At 44.0% G+C, this 22,594-nt stretch overlaps 1 protein-coding gene across 4 annotated transcripts in view; it reads right to left on the bottom strand.

The window, feature by feature from the left end:
- ATM (ATM serine/threonine kinase) overlaps positions 1 to 22,594 on the bottom strand; it is a 145,629-nt gene that overhangs the window by 26,498 nt on the left and 96,537 nt on the right. For all 4 annotated transcript variants that reach the window (XR_016348560.1, XR_016348561.1, XM_089775703.1 and 1 more), the window contains 7 exons: positions 21,069 to 21,173; positions 16,269 to 16,388; positions 11,617 to 11,851; positions 7,830 to 7,997; positions 5,824 to 5,943; positions 3,134 to 3,351; positions 1,128 to 1,335 (listed from right to left, as the gene is read on the bottom strand). Coding sequence is in view for 2 of the 4 variants with exons in the window: in XM_089775703.1 (XP_089631829.1) it covers positions 1,128 to 1,335; positions 3,134 to 3,351; positions 5,824 to 5,943; positions 7,830 to 7,997; positions 11,617 to 11,851; positions 16,269 to 16,388; positions 21,069 to 21,173 (1,174 nt within the window). In the remaining 2 variants the exon portion in view is untranslated. The remainder of the gene's footprint in view (positions 1 to 1,127; positions 1,336 to 3,133; positions 3,352 to 5,823; positions 5,944 to 7,829; positions 7,998 to 11,616; positions 11,852 to 16,268; positions 16,389 to 21,068; positions 21,174 to 22,594) is intronic.

The following is a 22,594-nucleotide window of genomic DNA, read 5'->3' as shown; positions in this document are numbered from 1 at the left end:
CTGCGAAAGCTTACCATCTAATGTAAAACAAGAAACAAGATAAGTATATTAAAACATATAAAAGATAGAAAGGAAGACAAGTATGCCTGAGAAAAGTACATGATTAGACAGACTAATTGGTAGATGCTTACAAGCTAAATTAGACATAATGCAGCAAAGAATACGAAAGAGAAGGGTAAAAGCTAAGGGAAGGAGAAAGTCGCAACACTGAAAGAGCATGAGATATGTTTAATGTTACGGACACTTTTGCAAACTTTTGTTATGAAAATGTAGGGGACAGAAAAGAGGACCACAGTTAATGATGGAGGGTGATAAATGAGTAATGCATAAAGTGAATTTTAAAGAAGGACTGAAGAAGACAGGGACAAGAGTTGAACACACTGGCAGAGCTGTGCAGGTCCTAGCATCTGAGAATGAAGAATCAGAATCTGATTTTCATGCAGAATCACAAGGATGAGAAAAAAAATAAGAGAAGAAACTTATGTTGGGCCCAGAAAAGCAAGGCCTGGTTAACATTATGCTAAGGAAAGTTAACAAAGGCTAATTTCATAGGCCTCTGAGTATTCTTGACCAGAACCAGGAATGTGGTTCAAACAGGTACACCCTCAATGCTGGCTTAGGTTATAAAAGTACGATAAGTGATAAATTACATATTTGTACCTACTGTAATTACATATTTGTACCTACCAGTTCTCTTTGGGAACTGGTAAGTAACTCCCTGTTTCTGTTCCCCTTCGCTAATCTTACCTCCCTATTTTTGCCCTTTGTTTGTGCCCAACTCCCTTGTCTCCTCGTTCCTGGTACCTGCCTTTTGTGATTGATAAGAAAGTTGCTGATGCATTATGAAGCGTTTCTGGCCACAATAAATGGTTGGCCAAAATATGCATAGATACTAAAAGTTTTAGAAAGAGGTGTGAGTTGCTTGGGTGAAGAGCTTATGACGCGACGGAACTGTCTAGCCTACCTGTTACTAAAATCGCAGCTGATTCTCTTTGGAGATGGGCCGCTCTCTATTGTTGTGTGCACTCTTCAATAAAGAGCTTGTGATTGGACTTTGCTGGTGTTGCCTGTCTCTCTGCGGTCAGACAATGAACCGAATCGTCTGGGCTAGAGTCCCTGACACTTACCTCCATCATTCCATTGACTTCAAAAACTGCTGAGTTCTCAAGCCAGAGGGAGCAGAGCCTGAAGATCCACATGTCATGCTCTTCTCCACTAAGTAAGCAACTGATGTAGTTCTCTACCGCTTTGCACAAGAAACGTTTACAATCCTCTCTTAGTGCACGAATTGCACATTCATCAAGTTCAAGCTCCCGCTGAACCTTCACTGTGTATCTAAGAACGGACATTAACCATCAGTAAAAACACTGATGGGAAGGCAGGCTGGAGTTCTCTCACCTATAACTATGAGGAAATTTCCAACATTTCATAGTCCCTTTCGTACTATCACAGAAAATCAAGCAATCCTTAAATCAGGGGTCTCAAACTCCTGGCTCAAGGGCTATCTGTGGCCTGAGAACTTCCTCAATCTGGCCTGCAAATAACGCTCACAAAATATCTCAATCAGGCTCCCGTGGCTGCTGGCTGGAGGGTGGGGTAAAGGGGAGGTGCCATGCAGAGACTTACCTGTGCACATGGCTCCCACCCCCCCCAGTCACGGCTGTAGAGGGTGCTGCTTGGTCCGGGAAGCCATGCTGGCTGCCTTCACAGTGATGTGAACTGTGCTGGCAAGGGAGCTGCCTGAGCTGAAGTGCTGTGGAGGCGGGATGAATGGGTTTTGCTTTCAATTACCCAAGGTGGAGATCCCAGTGCAAGGACATAGATGTTAGAGGCAGTGGGGAGGTTCTCTCAGTATGAGGACATAGGGGTGAGGACTTAATTTTATGATTTTTGTAGGATCCTGGTCTCTACCTGGATTCCCAGACACAGGTGGAGACACTATCAACCTGCATGTCCTGAACTACCAACCCCAAGTGTTCAAAACTCATCAATCAACCCTTCACCCTCACCACCCAGAGGAGAATAGATTATTGAAATCACAGATAAAAATACATTTGGGGATCTTTTCAGTTGGCATCTAGTATCTGAAGTCTTTAGCTGAACTCGGAGAGCATTTTCTAGCTTTTCTCCACAAATCATGACACTTAAAGTCTCCCTTTCAAAAAGAGAGAGAGAAGGTTGGGATTCTCTTCTAATACCATGTGCTAACAAACAAACAATCTACTAAATCAGAGCCATTACAGTTGATAACGGTGCAGGAGGCATCAGGTAGGGAACTTCCCAGATCTGGCTTAATTCTAATAACGTGGCTGAGGTTTTCCAGAAACAAAAAAGCCACAATTATCAGGGGCTTGTGATCAAATCAGGAGGTTTGATTTCACTTATCTCGTCAGTTTCACAAAATGAGTTAATAGTTTTACAGCTTTCACCTATGTATGTGACAGCTTTGCACATACCTCTCCCAGATCACAGGGACATGCCGACAGCAGCATACAGCTAAGCAGCATTACTGCACTGCTGGTGGGGGCTCCCGGCGGATTTTACATTGCCCCAGGGTGGCAGGCAAGGCCAAGGGATGTGCAGAGTGGGGGAACAACATGTGAGCTAGCAGGAGGGACTGGGACACACATGGGGGGGATACACAAAGACCCCCAGCCCTCCAGAGCCCTGCCAGAGGGTGGTGCTCACTGGCCACTAGGAGGATTTGAAGAATGACAATGACCTTAACATAAACTGAGTTTGAGACTCCTGCCTTAGATCAAGTCCCTCACTGTCTTCTTCATTTGGGTACACTGTGTTCTTGTTCTGTGATTAAAACACACTGAAAATCTAGTCTCATTTTCTCTAATGAGAGGAACAGAATGCTCTAATGTAAAAGTGAATTTCTTGGAATGGAAACATGCATGAAGACTTGAACTACTTCTTACAGAAAATAGAGAATCTCTAAAGCTTTGAGTTTTCCTTCACTTTTCCTTCCTCTTACTAAGACTGTAAGAGAAATAGTCAGATGAACTCTAAAATTTCATCAGCTCTACTGCTTGTGCAAATCCCCAAATCTGGTTATACTTTGCTCTGCACTACAGTGCTGCATGCCAATTAGCTGTGGTTACCTCCCCTCAATCAGGACACTCGCCTGTTTGTCTGAACCTTGTGCTCCCTTAAGAGGCCAATTTCCTCCTTGGCCTTCTTCAGCAAAGCTTGCTTGTTTTCAAACTCTGAGGATTTCATGTAGTTCTCAATTCTTTGGTACTGAGTATCAGAGAAACGAGCCAAAGAAAGGAAAGCCTTCATCTTTCCACTCTTTAGCTCATCATTGCTGTCTCCATTGTGACTCCCAGCAACTTCCACTGCCTAAGAGAAAAGTTACAAATATAGAAATGACAAGATTGATTATCATGTTAGTGTAACAGCTATAGCTAATGTCTACTCTCCTGATCAGACAACTCTTATTGTTTAATAAAAACAAGGAGTCCTGAGGCACTCTGGGTACGTCTACACTATAGTGTTATTTTGAAATACCTTATTTTGAAATAATGTGTCTACACACAAAACACATTTTGAAATAGCATTTTGCTATTTCAAAATAGCGCGTCCACACTGAGTGGATTCTGTATCTCATTTAAGGCAGGCTAGAACTAGTTCCAGCAGAGCACTAGGTCAGGACTTACTGTGTGGGGCTGCTGCCTGATTCTATCTGAGGTCTGTGCTTAAAGGGACCCCCCCCCGGAGAGCCAGTTCGCAGGTTTCCCTACTCGCGTGTCTACCTCGATGAGGGACAGCAAAGCATTTTGTGTTTGCGTGTTCTGGTTGCCCTCACTCAGGACACCATAGCGCTCTGCAACATGGAGCCAGAGCTGCCCGTGGGCACTCTGGTGCTTCTTTTGGATGTGTTGCTGCGAGCCTGGCTGCACTTTCTGCAGCCTGCCATCCGGGAGGATCCAGGAGGCCCTGCGGGAGAGCTTCCACCCAGAGGAACACTAAAAGCCTCCCTGGTCTGCCCCACTGGGGGCTTGTGCCTCATTCCTCCCTCACGTCCTTCCACTTACCCCTCCCTAACCCCCCTTCCTGATGTCAAATAAAATACATGTATTTCCATGAACACAAACTCTCTTTATTTAACAAAATGGGGGGGGGGAATGAAACTCTGGTGAGACTGGGGAAAGGAGGAAGCAGAGGGGAGAAGAGAGGGTGGGAAAGGGGAGGGGGAAACCTGGGTGAAGGGAGCTGGAAGGAGGAAAAAAGGGGAAGAAGGGGAGGGGAAGCTCAGGGGTAGGAGTCTCGCCGGACCAACTTGATTGTCATGAAAACCTGCTCCGGGGTTTGCATGTGGCCTTTGGTGGCCAGGCTGGCAGCTATCCTGCCATAGACGGCCACGTTCCTCCGTCTAGTGCAGAGATCATGGACGTAGGGGGCATTCCCCCAAACCTGAATGAGGTCCGTGATCTCCACCCTGGAGTAGGAGGGCGCCCGCCTTCACTGGGCCCTGGCAGGCTCCTGGGAACTGACAGACTGCTCCTGGGGAGCAGTGGAGGGCTGGCTGCCAGTGGCTAGCTGGCTCATGTTTTGGGGCCACTGTGTCAGGGGCAGTGACTGCTGGCTCTGGGCTGGCGGGCTTGGAGCTGGCACAGGCACTGTGGCCAGAATCTATCCCTTTAAGGGCTCCAGGGTGGGGGGAAGGGAGAGAAGTATTCTTGGCTGAGGCTGGAGTGGCCACCAGGACACCCTGGGAAGGCTGGAGGCCCCCTATTTCGAAATAAGTGTCTACACAGCACTTATTTTGAAATAGCTATTTCAAATTTGGTGTTACTCCTTGTAGAATGAGGTTTATCAAATTCGAAATAAGAGCTCCGCTATTTCAAATTAATTTCAAATGAATTTCGAAATAGCGGCTTGGCTGTGTAGACGGTAGGAAAGTTATTTTGAAATAAGGGTTGTTAGAGACTAAGAGATTTATTAAGGTATAAGCTTTCGGGATTCATCTGATGAAGTGGATTTTACCCATGAGAGCTTATGCCCTAATAAATCTGTTAGTTTCTAAGGTGCCACAGGACTCATTATTTTTGCAGATATAGACTAACATGGCTATCACCCTGAGACTTATTATTTAGTGTTTGTATATACTGGCAGGTCCATATACAAATTAGAACCACCTGTGTTGAAGTATTTTTTTCCCCAAGTAAATTTAGTCCTCATAAAGGACTTCGATTTTTCAGTGCTAGCAGCCAGTTCCTATTTTAACTACAAAATCTAATGGAAATCCTCCAACACTTAAGTATTACTCATATAACAACATAATTGTGTACATGGGGCATTACAGAACAGATACAGAAAAATTATCTGCCATGAAGAGATTCCAGTCTAATAAGTAGGGAAGTCTAACACACACAATACAAGGAGATGAACAACCATCAGGAAGCAAGCCTGGACCAGAGGTGGACAATAATTTTAGATAGGGGCCCACTTCAGACATTTTTTAAGTGGCCCCAGGTTGCCCTGACTGGCCTGGCAGTGGAGGGAGCATGTGAAATCTCCGTGTCCCCCATCTTCCCCTGCCCCAAGAGAACCGCTAGCTGTTCACAACAGCTGGTGGTTCCCTCTAGATGCCCAAACTCCTGACAGCGGGAAGAGACTTCACGTGTTCTCTCTGCCCCCAGGTCACTCAGGGCCTGGGGGAGCACGGGAAGTCTCCAGCTCCGTGGAGAAAATCCACAGTTTCAATATGGAAAACATGAATGCTGCATTACAAATTTTACTTTGAAATTTTGACACAGGTCTCTATTCAGTAGAATCTATTTAGTTGCATATATTGAAGACCCACCCTACCTTTTCTAAGTATTTCTGCATGATAACTGTAGGGTTTTCCAAGCATGTTTCTGCTAACCAGTTTCCACATAACCGCAGACACTCTGTATATATCAGTCTTAGGTTCGGATCATTCTCAACCTTTGGAGAAACAAATTTAAGATGGTCAACCCACGAAACCTGTGTTCCCATCCAAACACACAAATTAAATTCATTAGGCCTAATGTCAAGGTTACATATTGAACAAAAACTATACAAATTCACAATTATTTGGTAACTCTTCAAGTTACATTCCTGTAATTTTCATGATGGAATTCTGGAAGACAAATTGGAAGGCAGTAAGCCCTGAGAGAATTTAGCTGGAGATAAACTAGAGTCCTTCAAACTTGCAGCAGTAGAGGTGGATATCTAGAATCTTATTTCCTTGCATGAGGTGACATCATCTTTGAGAAGGCCTGAAGGAAGTTCTGAGATTTAAGTAACTAAGTAAGGGGCTGTGACCCTGCTTGCCAACCCCCCTCTCTCTGGGAGTAGGCAGCCCTGGGTCTCCCCCTGGCTGCTAGGAAGGGCCGGGGCTGCACCAGCTGCAGTCTCTTGCCACCCCTCAGGAAGGGCCAGGGATGTGTCAACCTCAGTCTCACCCCTCCCCCTATCTCGGGAGGTCCAGGGTCGAGGCCACACTAGTTCCGGTCTCTTGCCCCCAATCCCCAGCTGCCAGGGAGGGTTGGGCTGAGGCCATGGCAGCTACATCTCTCCCCGCAGCCTGCTGGGGAGGGCTAGACTGGGGCCACAGAGTGGCAGCCTTAGCTCTCCCTATGGGCCCCGGGAAGTGGGTGGGGCATGGCTCCTGTGGATGCAGAGGAAACATTTTTTATATAGAGAGAGATCATGTTCATGTTCAGCCCCAGTCTCTGCCACTCCCTGGCCGTGGGGGAGGGTGGGCTTAGGCTGTGGCGACCACAGCTCTCTCCCCCGGCCACTGGGGAGGGGAGGGCTGGGCCCACAGCACAATCCCATTGACCAGTTTCTGGCCTATCGGAGCAGCCTGTTTGAAGAACAGGCAGCACATGAAGCACCATGCCCCCCGCTCCCCTCTGGTTTATAGTTATTCACATACTTGTATGGCCCCTGCAGCTTGTGCAGGGGCAGGGCGGGGCAGGCAGCCTCAGAAATGTGCTGGGCAGCTGGCTGAGAGTCACACAGGTATGTCTCCACACCAGAGGTGCCTCTGGCACTCCAGGCCCTCCCTCCCCCAACCCTCTGCCTCCCCACACCACTTAACCCAAACACTCTGCCCCCCTTTAACCTCCATATCCCCTCCCAGATCTGGCACCCCAATTCCCTGCCCCAGATCACAACCCCCTCCTGCCGTAGGTCACAATCCAAATCCCTGCACCCCAGTCCTCTGCCCTAGATCATAACCCAACCCCCTGCACCCTCTCCTGTAGCCCAATCTCCTGGCTCAGGTCACAACCCCCTCTTGCTCTAGGTCACAACCCAAACCCCTGCACTTCAGTCTAGTGCCTCAAGTCACAACTATCTCCTTCACTCAAACTCCCTCTCAGACCTCACACTCCCTTGTGCACTACAATTCCTTACCCCAACCTCCATCCCAGGTCCCACACCTCCTCCATTAGAGTTTGGCCCTTAACCAATTTCCAAAATTTTGGGGGTAGTTCCCCCATCAAAAATTATTGCTAACCTCTGGTCTACATAAATCTGCCTTTCCATCAGACCATTTGCATTGTGCTCAGAGATAAGAGAGATAAAATTTGATCCACATCTTAAAAATAAGAAGTTATGAACAGAGCACTGGCAATGAAGGCAAAATGAGTAAAAAATCATCTCCTGCAGTCTTGCAAAGACTTCTGTGACACTCCGTTCTTAAACCTTCCTCTTCAATGTTTGATGTGTTAAGTCTTTTTGACCATTCCAAACAGATTTTTGCCCTTTTATTCACTCCCAAAGAAAACCTCCAGAAAGTTGGAATAAACTCCCACTAAGTCAATACACAATGTAACACACACCTGAAACCAATTTGTATCCAATTTCTTGATCATCTCCTTGAGAATGCTCAGTGCTAGACTCTCTTCTTTTTTAGCCCAGAAAACCTGAGCTTCCTCCAGTTGCCACTCAGAGGCTATACACACAGCTGGATTGTACTGTTTGATCTGAAACATTGCTCTTTCAGGAAGCTAAAAGAGAAAAACAAAATTGTCAATTATATTTATAAATAATGGACACACATTCCATAGCAGGCTCTCTAATACTATCAAGTACCTTGATTTATTTTTAAGCTATCCCTCTTACGCCCACTTAGTGTTAAGAATTATTTTGTTAGGAAGGAGGAAAGATCTTTTTACAGGTTAAAGCACTAGTATAGATTACCATAACATTCTGACAAGGAACAAATTTCAAAGTATATAGTCTTGATGTGAGTCTCACAAAACATTAAATGAAGTATTAACATTTAACACGTTAATTGTTGTGAGGTCATAAGCCAACATGGGACTGTGAGCTGGGTTATATTCATAACCAAAAAGCAGTTAAAAAGAGGTTCAAAATGTGTTTTGATGGAAGCCAGATAAAACACCAAAAGCAATGTTACATTTTTGTTACAGGACATTCTACACAATTAAAAAAAACCCAGACATTAGAATGCCTGAAAAGAACAGTTAAATAACCAAGCCTATTCTTGACTCTCATGTAGTCACTCAGCATCTACTCACCCTATCTAAATATATAATTCCCTTAATCTTTCCCTCTAAAATTTGCAAACATATGCACATGAAACAAATTACCAAATTATTGGAAATCGATCCCTTGACTGGGAAATGTGGTTTTACTATCTCCTAGTAGTTTCATATAGTTTTGAAATATTAGAGTACAAAGGGAAGGGTTTCTATTCAGGTTCTTATAAGGCACTCATCAGAGTATCTGAGATTATTGGGCAGTGTACATTGAGTCGATAAGATGATTTGAGTGAGAGGTAAAAGATTATATATCAATGAATCTCTTAAGCCGTTTTGAATTCTGAGGACTTGTTACACTACTTGCATTAAGCCAATCTACAGTCACATAGCAATGTATACTGGTGTCCATGCTGCCCTGCTGCTAGGGATGTGCGTCCTCATCAAGAACACTTGCACTGACTGCAGTGGGTCATTGCGGAGCACTGACGGCTGCAGAGCTCACATTATCGCCTGCTAACCAGGTGGGGTTCACAAGAGGAGCCCCTCACCCTCAGACTGACAGTGGAAGCCAGAGACAAAGTGTGAAATAATAGCAACCATGAAATTGACAAGAATGTCAATTTCACTGCTAGTAGGCTCCCTGCAGTCAGCAATCAAGGGGTGGGGATTGGGTGGTGGCACCCTTTGGTTCTGAGCCTTGGACTCTAGCGTCAACACTGAGGACAAGGGGAGACTCCAGCTGTCAGCCAATAACTAACATGTGATGTAAGTAACCATGTCTACACAGACAGTGGGTCACCCTAAATCAGTGGTTCCCAACTTTTTTATGCTGCCGACCAGCTAACAAATTCACAAACTTTTGGCAGACCGGCAAGGTTTTATTTGCATATTCATTATGCAAATAATGAATATGCAAATATGTAAACAGACTATTTCCTGTCTGCCTAGCCCCATCCCAGCCCCTTGCTCCCCAGTGCCTAACACCATATAACCCTCCACTCCTATGCCCATTGACCTCTGACCCCTCTGACAGTCTATGCCAACATCCTCGTGCCCCGTAACCCCACCATGTCCTCACCCAACACCCCTTTGCCCCCACCCAACTCCCGCACTCCCCAGAGCGAGGCTGTCCCACTAACAAGTGTGGTTGTTACTGCTGAATGGTCAGGAGAAGCAGCTGTTGGTGGTAACCATGCTACCTCCTCCTTCATGTGCCACCTCCTTCCCCAAGCATATCTAGCACCCCCATGGGTGGGTGCGGGGAGTGCAGAGCCCCGGCTGGGCTGCCATCTTACCTGGGGGGGAGGAGGAATGAGTGAGGTGCCTCCTGCTCTGCCTCCTCCTGCCACTGCTTCAGTTGCAGTGAAGTTCAGTGCCAGGCAAAATCAGCTATCATGGCTGCCAGAGCTGAGCCGCCATGAACAGCCAGCTTCAACTCCAGCAGCTGCTGCAGCCCGGAAGCCAACGGTTCACAGACTGGCACTGGCCTGCAGGTCAGTGGTTGAGAACCACTGCCCTAACTACATTTATCTAAGTGTTACACATCTTGGAGAGATGGAGTTATTAGGTTGATGTAGGGGGCAACTTACCCTGGCAGGAGCACATATGTAGTACTGTATATATACACTGACATTTAGGTTGACATAAGTTGCCTTATGTTGCCTGACTCTGTAGTGTATGCCAAGCTGGAGTTAAATCATGGCACTAGTGAAGTCAATGGAAACTTTGCATTTGACTTAAATGGGCAAGGATTTCACCCATTACATACCAAAAAGGTTAGAAACATTGTTAAAACAACTTCTAGAAACATCCTAACTTTATAATTTCACATGCCATGTCTCATTCTAGGGTAGTTAAGAGGATATAAAAATATTGTAGCTCCAAAATTTTGGGCCTGAGCTTTAAACCAAGCTCCTTATGCACAAATCTTAATATTGTATTTCATGTTCTATACAGTAATTCCTCATTTAACACGTGCCCGCTTAACACGTTTTCTCAATAGCACGATTTTTTTTTGTGAACGTTTTTTGAATTACACGACCGTCCCCAGAACAACATGATTTCCCTAGCTGGCCCGTTGCAGGCAGCTGCATGGGGCTTCCCCTGCCTCCCTGCAAAGCGACGGAGGGTTCGCCGCTCGCCGCACCGTTCCTCGCAGACTCCCCCTCACTGAACACCTTGCCCCCTCCCTCTCCTCTGCCCCAGCTTGCAGGCCAGCAGCTGGGTTTCCCCAGCCGGCTCGTTGTCAGCGGCTGCACAGGGCTTCCCCCGCCTCCCTGCAAAGCGGCGGAGGGTTTGCCTCTCACTGCGCCGTTCCCCGGTGACCCGCCCCTCGCCAGATGCAGTGCGGGTCCTGGCAGACCTGTCAGAGAGGCATACTCCCAACCCAATCCCCCTCTCCTCTCCTCCCTTTCCCTTCTCCAGAGCCAAACACCTCCTCTCCCTGCTGAAACCCAGTCCCCTTTCTCCTCCAACCTTATGTCCCAGTCCCAACAGACACCAACACTTGAAACGCAACCCTCACCTTTTCCATTATTTTTAATGGGAAAATTGACCCTGCATAACATGTTTTCACTTAACACGATCATTTTCTGAAACATATTTATAGTGTTAAATGAGGAATTACTGTACTGAGTTTTCAGGATGTGTAAATTTAACAGAAAATTGAACATATTAGATTTAAAAGTCACTGAAATAAAAAATTGGAATTCTACAAGGTAATTCATAGAGATTTTCTTTTCAGGGTAAAATGGCACTTCAAGCATATATAAATTTGAACATGATGCCAAACATGCTGGGGAATTCTTTCTGCAACTCTATCCTAGAATGCTGGAGAATTTATGGCATGAAGGTGAGGTTTTACATCTACCCAGTGCACCGAACTAGAATTACAAAATGGAAGAAACATCATTTATAGGCAAAAATTCCAGTTTTACAACATATACTTAATGGAAAGGTATATATTTATGAACATATGATGTAGGTTGACTTACCAGATAAACAATTCAATAAATAAATTTAGATTAAGTGTAGGAATTCTAGCATAGCTGGTCTTCAGCATTACAATGAAAAAGCTCCTTATTAACTGGAGAAGTGTTTTTCACTTGCTGGAATTCTTTACCTGAGTGTTTTTGGCAATTCGTGCCAATTTGGACAGTTCCACTAGATGTTTGGTGAGAATTTCCTTAATGCACTCTCTTTTGGAATTCTCACTTTCCTTCTCAAGAAGGATCTCCAAAACTACAGTGCGTAAGGCCATGACAGGCTCCTGGAAACCAAAGTCACTGTCCTTGAGAAGCTGGGACTGTCTCTGCCACTTCAGATAAACATCATTCAGTTGTTTGTTAGTAACAGATCTGAAATCACAGACATTAGAAAAAGAAAAGAAAAACAAAGCTATTACTTCTGACCAAATATTAATTAAACCTGAGATGTGAAGGACTAAAGACACAATTTATGGTCCAGAAAACAAAATAGTTCATGAAAGCCTTCCTGATCATGTGCAGGAGGGTAAGGGTTTAAAATAGGCTTTGAAACTTTTATAAATAGCTATGTAGAACAAATGATTTAAAGGCAAACCCAGGTTTGAGAGGGGAATATCTGGGGAAGCACAGCAATTCCAGTGTACGTGCTCTTGAATACTTATTTGTTTGTATTTAATTTGCTAAGCTCAAATGTGTGGTAAGGGTGATTAAAAAAAACAAGCTGGCAAAGGGAACCTTAACTGCATCTACATGTACATGGCCGCATGACAGAATAAGAATATATCTACACTTGGAGCTGTGGGTGTAATTTCCAGCTCGAGTTAGCATGCTAAAAATAGAACATGGCTGCAACAGTACAAGCTGTAGGATGATGGGTTTAATGTGTCTGATTTTTATTACACTATATGCCTTTCAGATGTAATCGCCATCTGCTTAGCATACAAGCTCTTTGAGAAAGGTACTATACCCTTTTTTGTGTTTGTATAGTTACCTAGTACATTGTGGGAGCTACTGAAAAACAAATAATAAATACTACTAAATAGTTAACGAACATCAGTGATGACAATGTTTACAATAAAAAAAATAAAGAGAGTCTATACCCTGAGGAGCTAACAGTTCAGAAATTAATAGAAAATAGAATGCACTGGAAAATCCACTGTGTCTCCAGTACTGTGGATTTTCATAAAAGGATTATGGTTGGAAGAGACCTCAGGAGGTCATCTAGTCCAACCCCCTGCTCAAAGCAGGACTAAGCCCAACTAAACCATTCAAGACAGGGCTTTGACAGGCTGGGCTTAAAAACCTCTACCACCTCCATAGGTAACCCATTGCAGTGTCATCACCCTGCTAGTGAAATAGTTTCTCCTGATATCCAACCTAGATGTTCCCTGCTGCAACTTGAGACCATTGCTCCCTATTGTGTCATCGCTGAGAATAGCCTAGCTCCATCCAGTTTGGAACCTCCTGTCCTGTAAGGGTCTCCTCTCAATGCTTTATTAAATTGGCCTATGAATATAAATATGCATAATTTGGATATGCTTTGGACAAAATACCTCATGTAACCTATCAATTTTAATGTTACTATCTACTGGATCTGTATATTTAATTTTGGTACATGAATCATTCTTGTATGTAAAGTTAGAAATATGAAGTATGAGACTTAATGGTTTTAAATGCATTAATGAGAACATCAATGGAAGCCTTACTGATGGGATGATCAATGTAATGACTTGTGTACAGCCTTAAGCGTCCTGTAAGTCCAAGGGTGATTGGACTGGTTAGACATGTGACCATACCACCTGGTACTGGGATTCCAGTTTGACCAGGTAATTTTCCATGGAAGGGGGGATGGAGATGTAGAACAAAGGACTCCAGCCCAGAACAAAGTCTATTTAAACAAGGGGAAGCTATCATTCCCTTGGTCTTTGGTTGGTGTAGGACTGGAGATGCAGGTCAGGGTAAGAGTCTCTGACCTGAAGATAATGACTAAGACAAAAACAGCTTGCAGTAAGTTTTAGTGTATTACAGAATTAGCTATATGTTTTCTTTTCATTTTAATGTTACTTGCTTTGATCTGTTTTCACTTGCAACCACTTAAATCCTACTGTTCATACTTAATAAAAACACTTTTGTTTACTATTAAGCCCAGTGTAACTGTTACCAAGAGGAAGAATCAGTGTGCACATCCTTCTTTCATTAATAAAGGTGGCTTGTCTGAAGGAGCTTTCATTGTGTAAAACCCTTACACAGAACGACAGATTTATTTGGCATTTTGATCCTTTTTGGGAGTTGATTTCCTGGGTGCTGTGCCCTAGAACTGTATTCTCCCAGAGCTGAAGTGGTTCAGTGTCTGCATTGTTCTTTGGGGGGAATGGTTACCTTAGCTCTGTGCCTCGTCTGGGGGAGACCAGAGAATCTGGCCCAGCAGGACAGGGTTGTGGGAGAACCCCAGAGAGCAAGATGAGTAACAGTGGTATAATCAGTACACCGAGGAGCAGTCCAGAAACGGTCTTCTGTGACCACACATGTCACATCCCCTTCAGATAGTTGAAGGCTGCTATCAAATTCCACCCCTTACTCTTCTGCAGGCTAAATAAATGCAGTTACTTCATCCTCTCCTTATGAGTCATGTGCTCCAGAGCCTTAATAATTTTTGTTGCCCTCCATTGCACTCTCTCCAATTTTATCCATGTTCTTTCTGTAGTTGGGGATCCAAAACTGGATGCAATACTCCAGATATGGTCTCACCACTACTAAAGAGAAGGGAATAATCATTTCCCTTGATTTGCTGGCAATGCTCCTTCTGATGCAACCAATATGCTATTAGTTTTCTTGGAAACAAGGGCACACTGTTGACTCATACCCAGCTTCTCAGCCACTGGAATCCCTAGGTCCTTTTCTGCAGAACAGCCAATTGGTCCCCTGCCTGTAGCAGTGCATGTCCTAAGAGCAGGACACTGCACTTGTTCTTGTTGAGCCTCATCAGATTTCTTTTGGCCCAATTCTTCAATTTGTCTCAGTCACTATGGACCCTATCCCTACCCTCCAGCATATCTATTTCTCTCTCCAGCTTAGTGTCATCCACAAACTTGCTGAGGATGCAACCCATCCAATCATCCAGATGATTAATTAAGATGCTGGACAAAACCAGTTCCAGGATCAATATTCACTCTAATTTTTTCTATCCATGTATGGACTAAATTTTGTTATGAGCTATGAGGCATGTGCAGATGTGCACCACTAGTGCAGATGTGTGTCACTAGTAGAAGCATATGCTGCTGACTATGGGTGCTCTGCCAATAAGCTGGGTGGCATTTGAATCTCTACTGGGTGGCCACTCATGCACTCAGCTAACAGGGAACACTGCCCAGGATGGACCATTGGATATTCTGCTTGATACTGGCTGCTAACTGAACACTGAGCAATTGATCACTACCCATTGAGCCCAACAATCTAGCCAGCTTTCCACCCCAACCAAGCCATGCTTCTTTAACTTGCTGATAACAATATTGTGTGCGACCATATCAAAAGGTTTGATAAAGTTCACATTTTCTCCATATCCATAGAGCCAGTTATCTCACTATAGAAGGCAACTAGATTGGTTAGGCATGATTTTCCCTTGGTGAATCCATGCTGACTGTTCCTGATCATCTTCCTCTCCTCCACGTGTTTTAAAATGGATTCCTTAAAGACCTGCTGCATGATTTTTCTAGGGACTGAGGTGAGGCTGACTGTCTGTAGTTCCCTAGATTTTCCTTCTTCCCTTTTTAAAAGATTGGCACTACATTTGCTTTTTCCCCCCCAACATCCAAGACCTCTCCCAATTGTCATGAGTTTCCAAAGATGATGTCCCAAGGGCTCTGCAATCATAACAGCCAAATCTCTCAGCACTCTCGGATACACCTGTGGATGTCCAGCTTTTCTAAATAGCTCTTTAACCTGTTCTTTCACCACTGAGGACTGCTCACCTTCTCCCCATACCACCATTCTTTTCCTGTTTTTATAAAAAGGAACATATTTGTAGAAAAAGGCCTTTATTTATAACCAGAAAACCTGTGAAGCTGCTTGTAAACAAGGTATCCACCTTCTTACTATATATTTTAGAAATGTGTACCTGTCTCTTAGTCTGTTTGTTCAAGAACTCCTTCCAAATGCGAAGAGCTAGGGCCACCAAATTTGATATGCAGCTTCCTTTTGTTAAAACTTAAAGCAAGGTCAGGTTGTGTACTCCAAGATTTGGTTGTGCCAGGACAATGGGATGTGCCTGGAATTTGATTGTCTCTCATAAAATGGAAAGGGAGGGGTCTGGAGGAGGGGCAATAGTACTAGAGAATAACCACAGAGGGACAGAAAGGGGCCAGAGATGGGGACTGGCACAGCTATAATCCTAGTGGGCCGGCACGGATGGAGAAAGGGACAGCTACCTACTTGATATATTTCAGAGAGTTTGTCTGTCTGTCTGCCAGCCAGGGGATATGCACCCCTCCCCTAGCTGTGCCCGCGACAGCTCCCATGGACAGATGTGTCTCACCTAGCTCCAAGCTGCTACGGTGACAGAGGACTGGGGTTGTTCTCTCCACAAGACAGCCTGCATCCTAACCCTTATCCCAAGTCCCACCCCAAAACAATGATTTAAATGAAGAAAAACAAAACTTATTTCAGCAACACCAGTATACCTTCTAGCATATTTATTAAAGGAGGAAAACAAGGGACTAGCCTCTAATTACATGTTACTTAAAATGCAAGAACAACATCAGAGTCACAGCTAGAACTGGAAGGGATAAAATACCTGGAGAAAAGTTGTCCTATGTTCTCCAACTCCCTAATGGTCTGTAATCTGCAGAGTGTGGGATACAATGAAAACACAGACTCTAGACTGCCTCTGCACAGCTCCTCTACTTCATTCACCCTATGGAAACAAAACAGAACAGCTTCCATGTACAGAACAGATATAAAATATAAAGTATATTTCATCAACATTTTATATTTCAGTTAAAAAAGAAGTTTGCATTATTGTTAAAGTCTAAAATTCAAATTCTTAAGAATCTAAATGAAAATGCTATTTACTGACTCACGGTGAGGGCTCTACCAAATCTCAGCCATGGAAAATGTGTCACAGGTCATGAAATCCGGCTTCCTCTCGTGAAACCTTGCCTTCTGTGTGCTTTTACCCTATATTACGTCACTTTAATGAGGGAAACCAACACTGTTCAAAATTGGGGTTTCTGAACCAAAAAGGAGTTGGGGGATCACAAGATTGTTTTAAGGGGGCCACAGCATTGCCATCCTTATTTGTATGCTGCCTTCAGAACTGGGCAGCCAGAGAGTACGAGCACTGAGGAATTTGTGAATGTGCACCAGTAGAAACACAAAACCTAGGGCTACGTCTAGACTGGCATGATTTTCCGCAAATGCTTTTAACGGAAAAGTTTTCCGTTAAAAGCATTTGAGGAAAAGAGCGTCTGGATTGGCACCGACACTTTTCTGCAAAAGCACTTTTTGCGGAAAAGCGTCCGGGGCAATCTAGACGCGCTTTTCCGCAAAAAAGCCCCAATTGCCATTTTCGCAATTGGGGCTTTTTTGCGCAAAACAAATCTGAGCTGTCTACACTGGCCCTTTTGTACAAAAGCTTTGCGCAAAAGGACTTTTGCCCGAATGGGAGCAGCACAGTATTTCCGCAAGAAGCACTGATTTCAGAGTCAGTGTTCTTGCGGAAGCAAAACGCAGGACAATGTAGCACTTTAAAGACTAACAAGATGGTTTATTAGATGATGAGCTTTCGTGGGCCAGACCCACTTCCTCAGATCAAATAGTGGAAGAAAGTAGTCACAACCATATATACCAAAGGATACAATTAAAAAAATGAACAAATATGAAAAGGACAAATCGCATTTCAGAACAGGAGGGGGATGGGGGGGGGGGGAATGAAGGAAGGTAAGTGTCTGTGAATTGATGATATTAGAGGTAGGGGAGAGCGGGATGTTTGTGTGTTAATGGTATTAGAGGTGATAATTGGGGAAACTATCTTGGTAATGGGTGAGATAGTTCAAGTGTTTGTTGAGTCCTTGTTGGAAAGTGTCGAATTTTAACATGAATGACAGTTCAGAGGATTCCCTTTCAAGTGCAGATGTAAAAGGTCTTTGTAGCAGAATGCAGGTGGTTAAGTCATTGAGAGAGTGTCCTTTCTGGTTAAAATGGCAAGAAACTGTTTTCTCTTTGTGATCTTGTCTGATATCTGTTTTGTGGGCATTAATCCTTTGGCGAAGTGTCTGAGATGTTTGTCCAATGTACATAGCAGACGGACACTTTCGGCACATGATAGCATAGATTATATTTCTGGATGCGCAGGAATATGTGTTCTTGATCTTATAACTCACTTGGTTAGGTCCAATAATGGTATCAGCAGAATGAATATGTGGACAAAGCTGGCAACGGGGTTTGTTGCAAGGGAACGTACCAGGGTTGGTATTAGTGTGGTATGTCCTGTGGTGGTTGGTAAGAATCATCTTGAGGTTAGGTGGTTGTCTATAGGAGACTATGGGTCTCTCTCCCAGAGCCTCTTTGAGTATGGTATCCTGTTCCAGTATAGGCTGGAGTTTATTGATAATGTGTTGGACAGGTTTAAGTTGGGGGTTGTAGGTGATGACAAGTGGTGTTCTATTGTTGGTTTTCTTGGGTCTGTCTTGAAGTAGATGGTTTCTAGGTATTCGTCTGGCTCTTTCAATTTGCTTTTTTATTTCTCTGGGTGGGTAGTTGAGGTTTATAAATGCTTGGTAGAGATCCTGAAGCTTCTGGTCTCTGTTAGTGGGATTAGAGCAGATGCAGTTGTATCGAAGGGCTTGGCTATAGACGATGGATCGTGTGGTGTGTTCTGGATGGGAGCTGGAAGCATGTAGGTAACTGTATGAGTCGGTGGGTTTTCTGTAGAGAGTGGTGTCTAATTTTCCATTGTTGATTTGTACTGTGGTGTCCAGGAAGTGGATCTCTCGTGTAGAATGGTCCAGGCTTAGGTTGATGGTGGGGTGTAGGTTGTTGAAATCTCTGTGGAATATCTCCAGTGTTTCTTGGCCATGTGTCCAGATCATAAAGATGTCATCGATGTACCGTAGGTAGAGGAGGGGTGAAAGGGGACGGGAGTTGAGGAAACGTTGTTCTAGGTCAGCCATAAAGATGTTAGCATACTGTGGGGCCATGCGTGTACCCATGGCTGTGCCGCTGATCTGGAGGTATAAGTTGTTCTCAAACTGGAAATAATTGTGGGTGAGAACAAAGTTACATAGGTCTGCTATCAGGTTGGCAGTAGTGTCCTCTGGGATAGTGTTTCTAATTGCTTGTAATCCGTCTTCATGTGGGATGTTGGTATATAGAGCTTCTACATCCATGGTGGCAAGGATGGTATTATTGGGGAGGTTATCGATGTTTTGTAGTTTCCTTAGGAAGTCAGTAGTGTCTCGGAGATAGCTGGGGGTATTGGTTACGAAGGGTTTGAGAAGAGTGTCTACATAGCTGGATAGACCAGTAGTGAGCGTGCCAATACCAGAGATGATGGGACATCCGGGGTGCCCAGGTTTATGGATCTTGGGAAGTAGATAGAACAATCCTGGTCGGGGGTCAGAAGGTGATTCTGTGTGGATTTGTTCCCGAGTAGCTGTGGGGAGGCTTTTAAGGAGACAGTGTAGTTTCTTTTGGTATTCCAAGGTGGGATCAGAGGGGAGAGGTTTGTAAAATGTGGTGTTTGAGAGTTGTCTGTTTGCCTCCTGGTTATAGCCGGCCTTATTCATAATGACCACAGCACCCCCTTTGTCAGCTGGTTTGATTACAATGTCCAGGTTGTTTTTGAGACTCTGGATGGCATGGTGTTCAGCGCGGCTAAGATTGTGTGTCGCTTGTTGTTGTTTGCGAATAATGTCAGTCTGTGCGTTGTTGCGGAAGCTGTGTATATAGAAATCCAGATTGTAATTCCGACCGTCAGGGGGAGTCCATATAGAATTATTTTTCCTTTGGTGTTGATAGGGGGGATCTGGTAGGTCAGATTGATGTTCAGTGGTGGTTTGGAAATATTCTCGGAGACGGAGGCGGCGAAAAAAAGCCTCAAGGTCACCACAAAATTGTATCCAGTTTGTGGGGGACGTGGGGCAGAAAGAGAGACCCTGGGACAAGACAGACTTTTCTGCTGGATTGAGTTTGTAGCTGGAGAGGTTAACAATATTATCCAGTGGGTTGAGGCAGTTGCTGTTGTAGCCAGTGGTATGGAGCAGGTTAGAAAATTTATTGTCTTTTCTTTGTTGTAGGGAATAGAAGTGTGTATAGTAGATTTCTTGTCTGGTGGAACAAAAGTCTTGCAAGGTGTCAGTTGGTGTGGATGTTTGTCTTGAGATGAGATGATCTAAGTTAGAAATGTCATTCTCGATGGTTTTCTGTTTCTTGTATAAAATACTTATCAGGTGATTTCTTAATTTCTTGGATAGTGTGAGGCAGAGTCTTTCACTGTAGTCAGTGCAGTATGTTGATCTTAATGGATTGTTCACTTTCAGTCATACCCCCCGCCCCCCTCCCCGCATCCCCCTCCTGTTCTGCAATGTGATTTGTCCTTTTCATATTTGTTCATTTTTTAAATTGTATCCTTTGGGATATATGGTTGTGACTACTTTCTTCCACTATTTGATCTGAGGAAGTGGGTCTGGCCCACAAAAGCTCATCATCTAATAAACCATCTTGTTAATCTTTAAAGTGCTACATTGTCCTGCATTTTGCTTCAGCTACCCCAGACTAACACAGCTACATTTCTATCACTATTCGCAGTGTTCTTGCGGAAATTCAAGCGGCCAGTGTAGACAGCTGGCAAGTTTTTCCACAAAAGCAGCTGCTTTCCACTGTTAATCAGCTTTGTGGAATTTGTGGCAGACTTTTCATTCCCTTGTTGGCCTCTGTACTTCTCCCAATTGGCAAGATGAGCCTTGTGGAAAGCACCCCTATCTGCTGTATCCGGACAGTCAGCCTTCCCTTTAATGTTTAGGCTTGTAGTCTTCCCTTGGGGTAAGAGCCCAGGCTCTCCTCTTGAAGCTTCTCACTCCCCTGCTGTCTCTACCTTACTAGCCACTTGGGTGGGGGAGTCTGCCTCTCTCTCCCTGTCTCTCTCCTAACAGGAGAGGGTAAAAGGTCTCTGGCAGCCCTGAAATGGAATCAGCTGATCCTAGTTGTTTCAAAGTAGCCCTGTCTCAGCTGATCCTAATCTGCCTGAGACAATCCCTTTTTAGTTGAGCCTAACTGACTTGAAGTAATCCAGTTCTAGTTAATAGAGAAGTGAGCCTTTTACCCTCCTAGGGCTGTCTTTCCCCACTCTATTGCAGTCACCTGGCCTTACTTTGTCTCAATATATTTTGGTGGGCATACAAAAGCTACTTTACAAATTAAAACAAAATTAGTTCTGGTCTTGCATCAGGCATGCATGTCGTATTAACATTACTTGTATAGGCACAAAAAAGAGAATTAAGATCAAAATCTATAAGTTACAGCTCAAATATCAGTCTGATTGTGTTTGTTGCACAAAGTCTTATGGACAGCACATCTATAGGTATGTGTTTTTTACCTGGCGTCTTTCAGGCTTTCATAGAAAGCAGAAAATTCTCTGTCTCTTAAAGACTGCAGCGCATCATACAATGATTCATGGTAGCCTGGTCTTCCCAGCTCATCTCTTTAAAAATAGATGAAAAACAGCAAAATTATGTTTACACCTAAAGCCATCAATGAAAACAATTAACATTGACATTCTATTTGCTAAAGTACATTTATGTCATTTTGGTGGTGTCTTCATGACACACAAAAAATAACCTAAATGAAAAAGAAGCAGAGTCAGGAATTTTTCAATGGTTGAACAAAGTGTTATTTTGATTGGCCTAAAAACAAAACTCAACACTGTAAAAATAAATTCCCGACAACCTACATTATTGCTTTAAACGAAACAAAATAAAAAGGCAGTGAGATATTATCTGACTGTGCTCTAATGTGTACCAATTCTGGATCTGGATCACTTTTCCAGGGGCAGTGTCATCTGCCACCAAGCATGTCCATGAGTTGCAGATAGTGGAACACCTTCCAGATACGGAGGGCAGCTGTGATATAAGCAGGAAAACCTGTCAGATTGCCTATCTGACAGCAGCATTAATAGTGCATAATGGTGCAGCAGTTGGTGGTGCTGGACATGGGTAATGTAAGCTGTCATCAAATAAATCTGTAATCAAAACATACTATAAGGGCATGCGCTTGCCCCTCCAGAAGTAATTCTGGAAAGGCACAGGAACTATGAGGGGGTCAATGGCATTTAGTAGGAAAAGGAATTCCACACCCTCAATTGTTGCCCTACTTGTTGCAATTTTTGCACTGGTATGGCACATGGCTTACATAGATAAAAAAGTGATTGGAACTGCATACAACTTTTCCAGTGATCACAGGTGATTCAGCAATGCAACACTGCTTCTGCAACTTCTGAATCTAAGTCCCGTGGTGAGAGTGACAGGCAGAGAATGCTGCTAGAGGTCCTTAGCCATAATCCTGCACACAGATGGCCTGGGAGTGATGGTAACTCATCGCAGACTGAAAAAAATGCCATAATCATATCCTTCCTTGGAGACAGCCATGCTGTCTAGGAACAGTGCTGCTTCCCTCAAATGGGGAAAGGAATGGGAAAAGATCTCATTCACACTGACAACTCAAGAACACCCAACGTCACATTTTATAGTCAGTTAAAGCAAGGGACTCAAGCAAGGGATTCATTCTCATGGTGGCAAGTCCAAATGATATAAAAACACACGGAAATCAAGCCTGAAGGCATGCAAGGTGACCTAAGCAACTGAGAAGCAACAGACTATATCAGAGCAACATGGCTACATATTTCTCGTACCATCATCAATTGCTTTGAATCCAAGCGCATTAACAACTTATATGAAAAATGTGAATAATTGCAAAGCAAGGATACAACAGCTTCCAACTGTCATGGACAATCTTTTCTGTCCCACAAGTAAGCATGCTTGTTGTTCCAGCACTGGCCTGACCTCACACATAAGTATTCACCTATAGTGTTTGCTGACCCTTTGCACATCAATATTAACATGAAAC

This window comes from Pelodiscus sinensis, chromosome 1, assembly GCF_052426305.1.
Source record: "Pelodiscus sinensis isolate ZL-2025 chromosome 1, ASM5242630v1, whole genome shotgun sequence".
NCBI lineage: Eukaryota > Metazoa > Chordata > Testudines > Trionychidae > Pelodiscus > Pelodiscus sinensis.
This window is presented reverse-complemented; position numbering and strand designations above follow the sequence as displayed.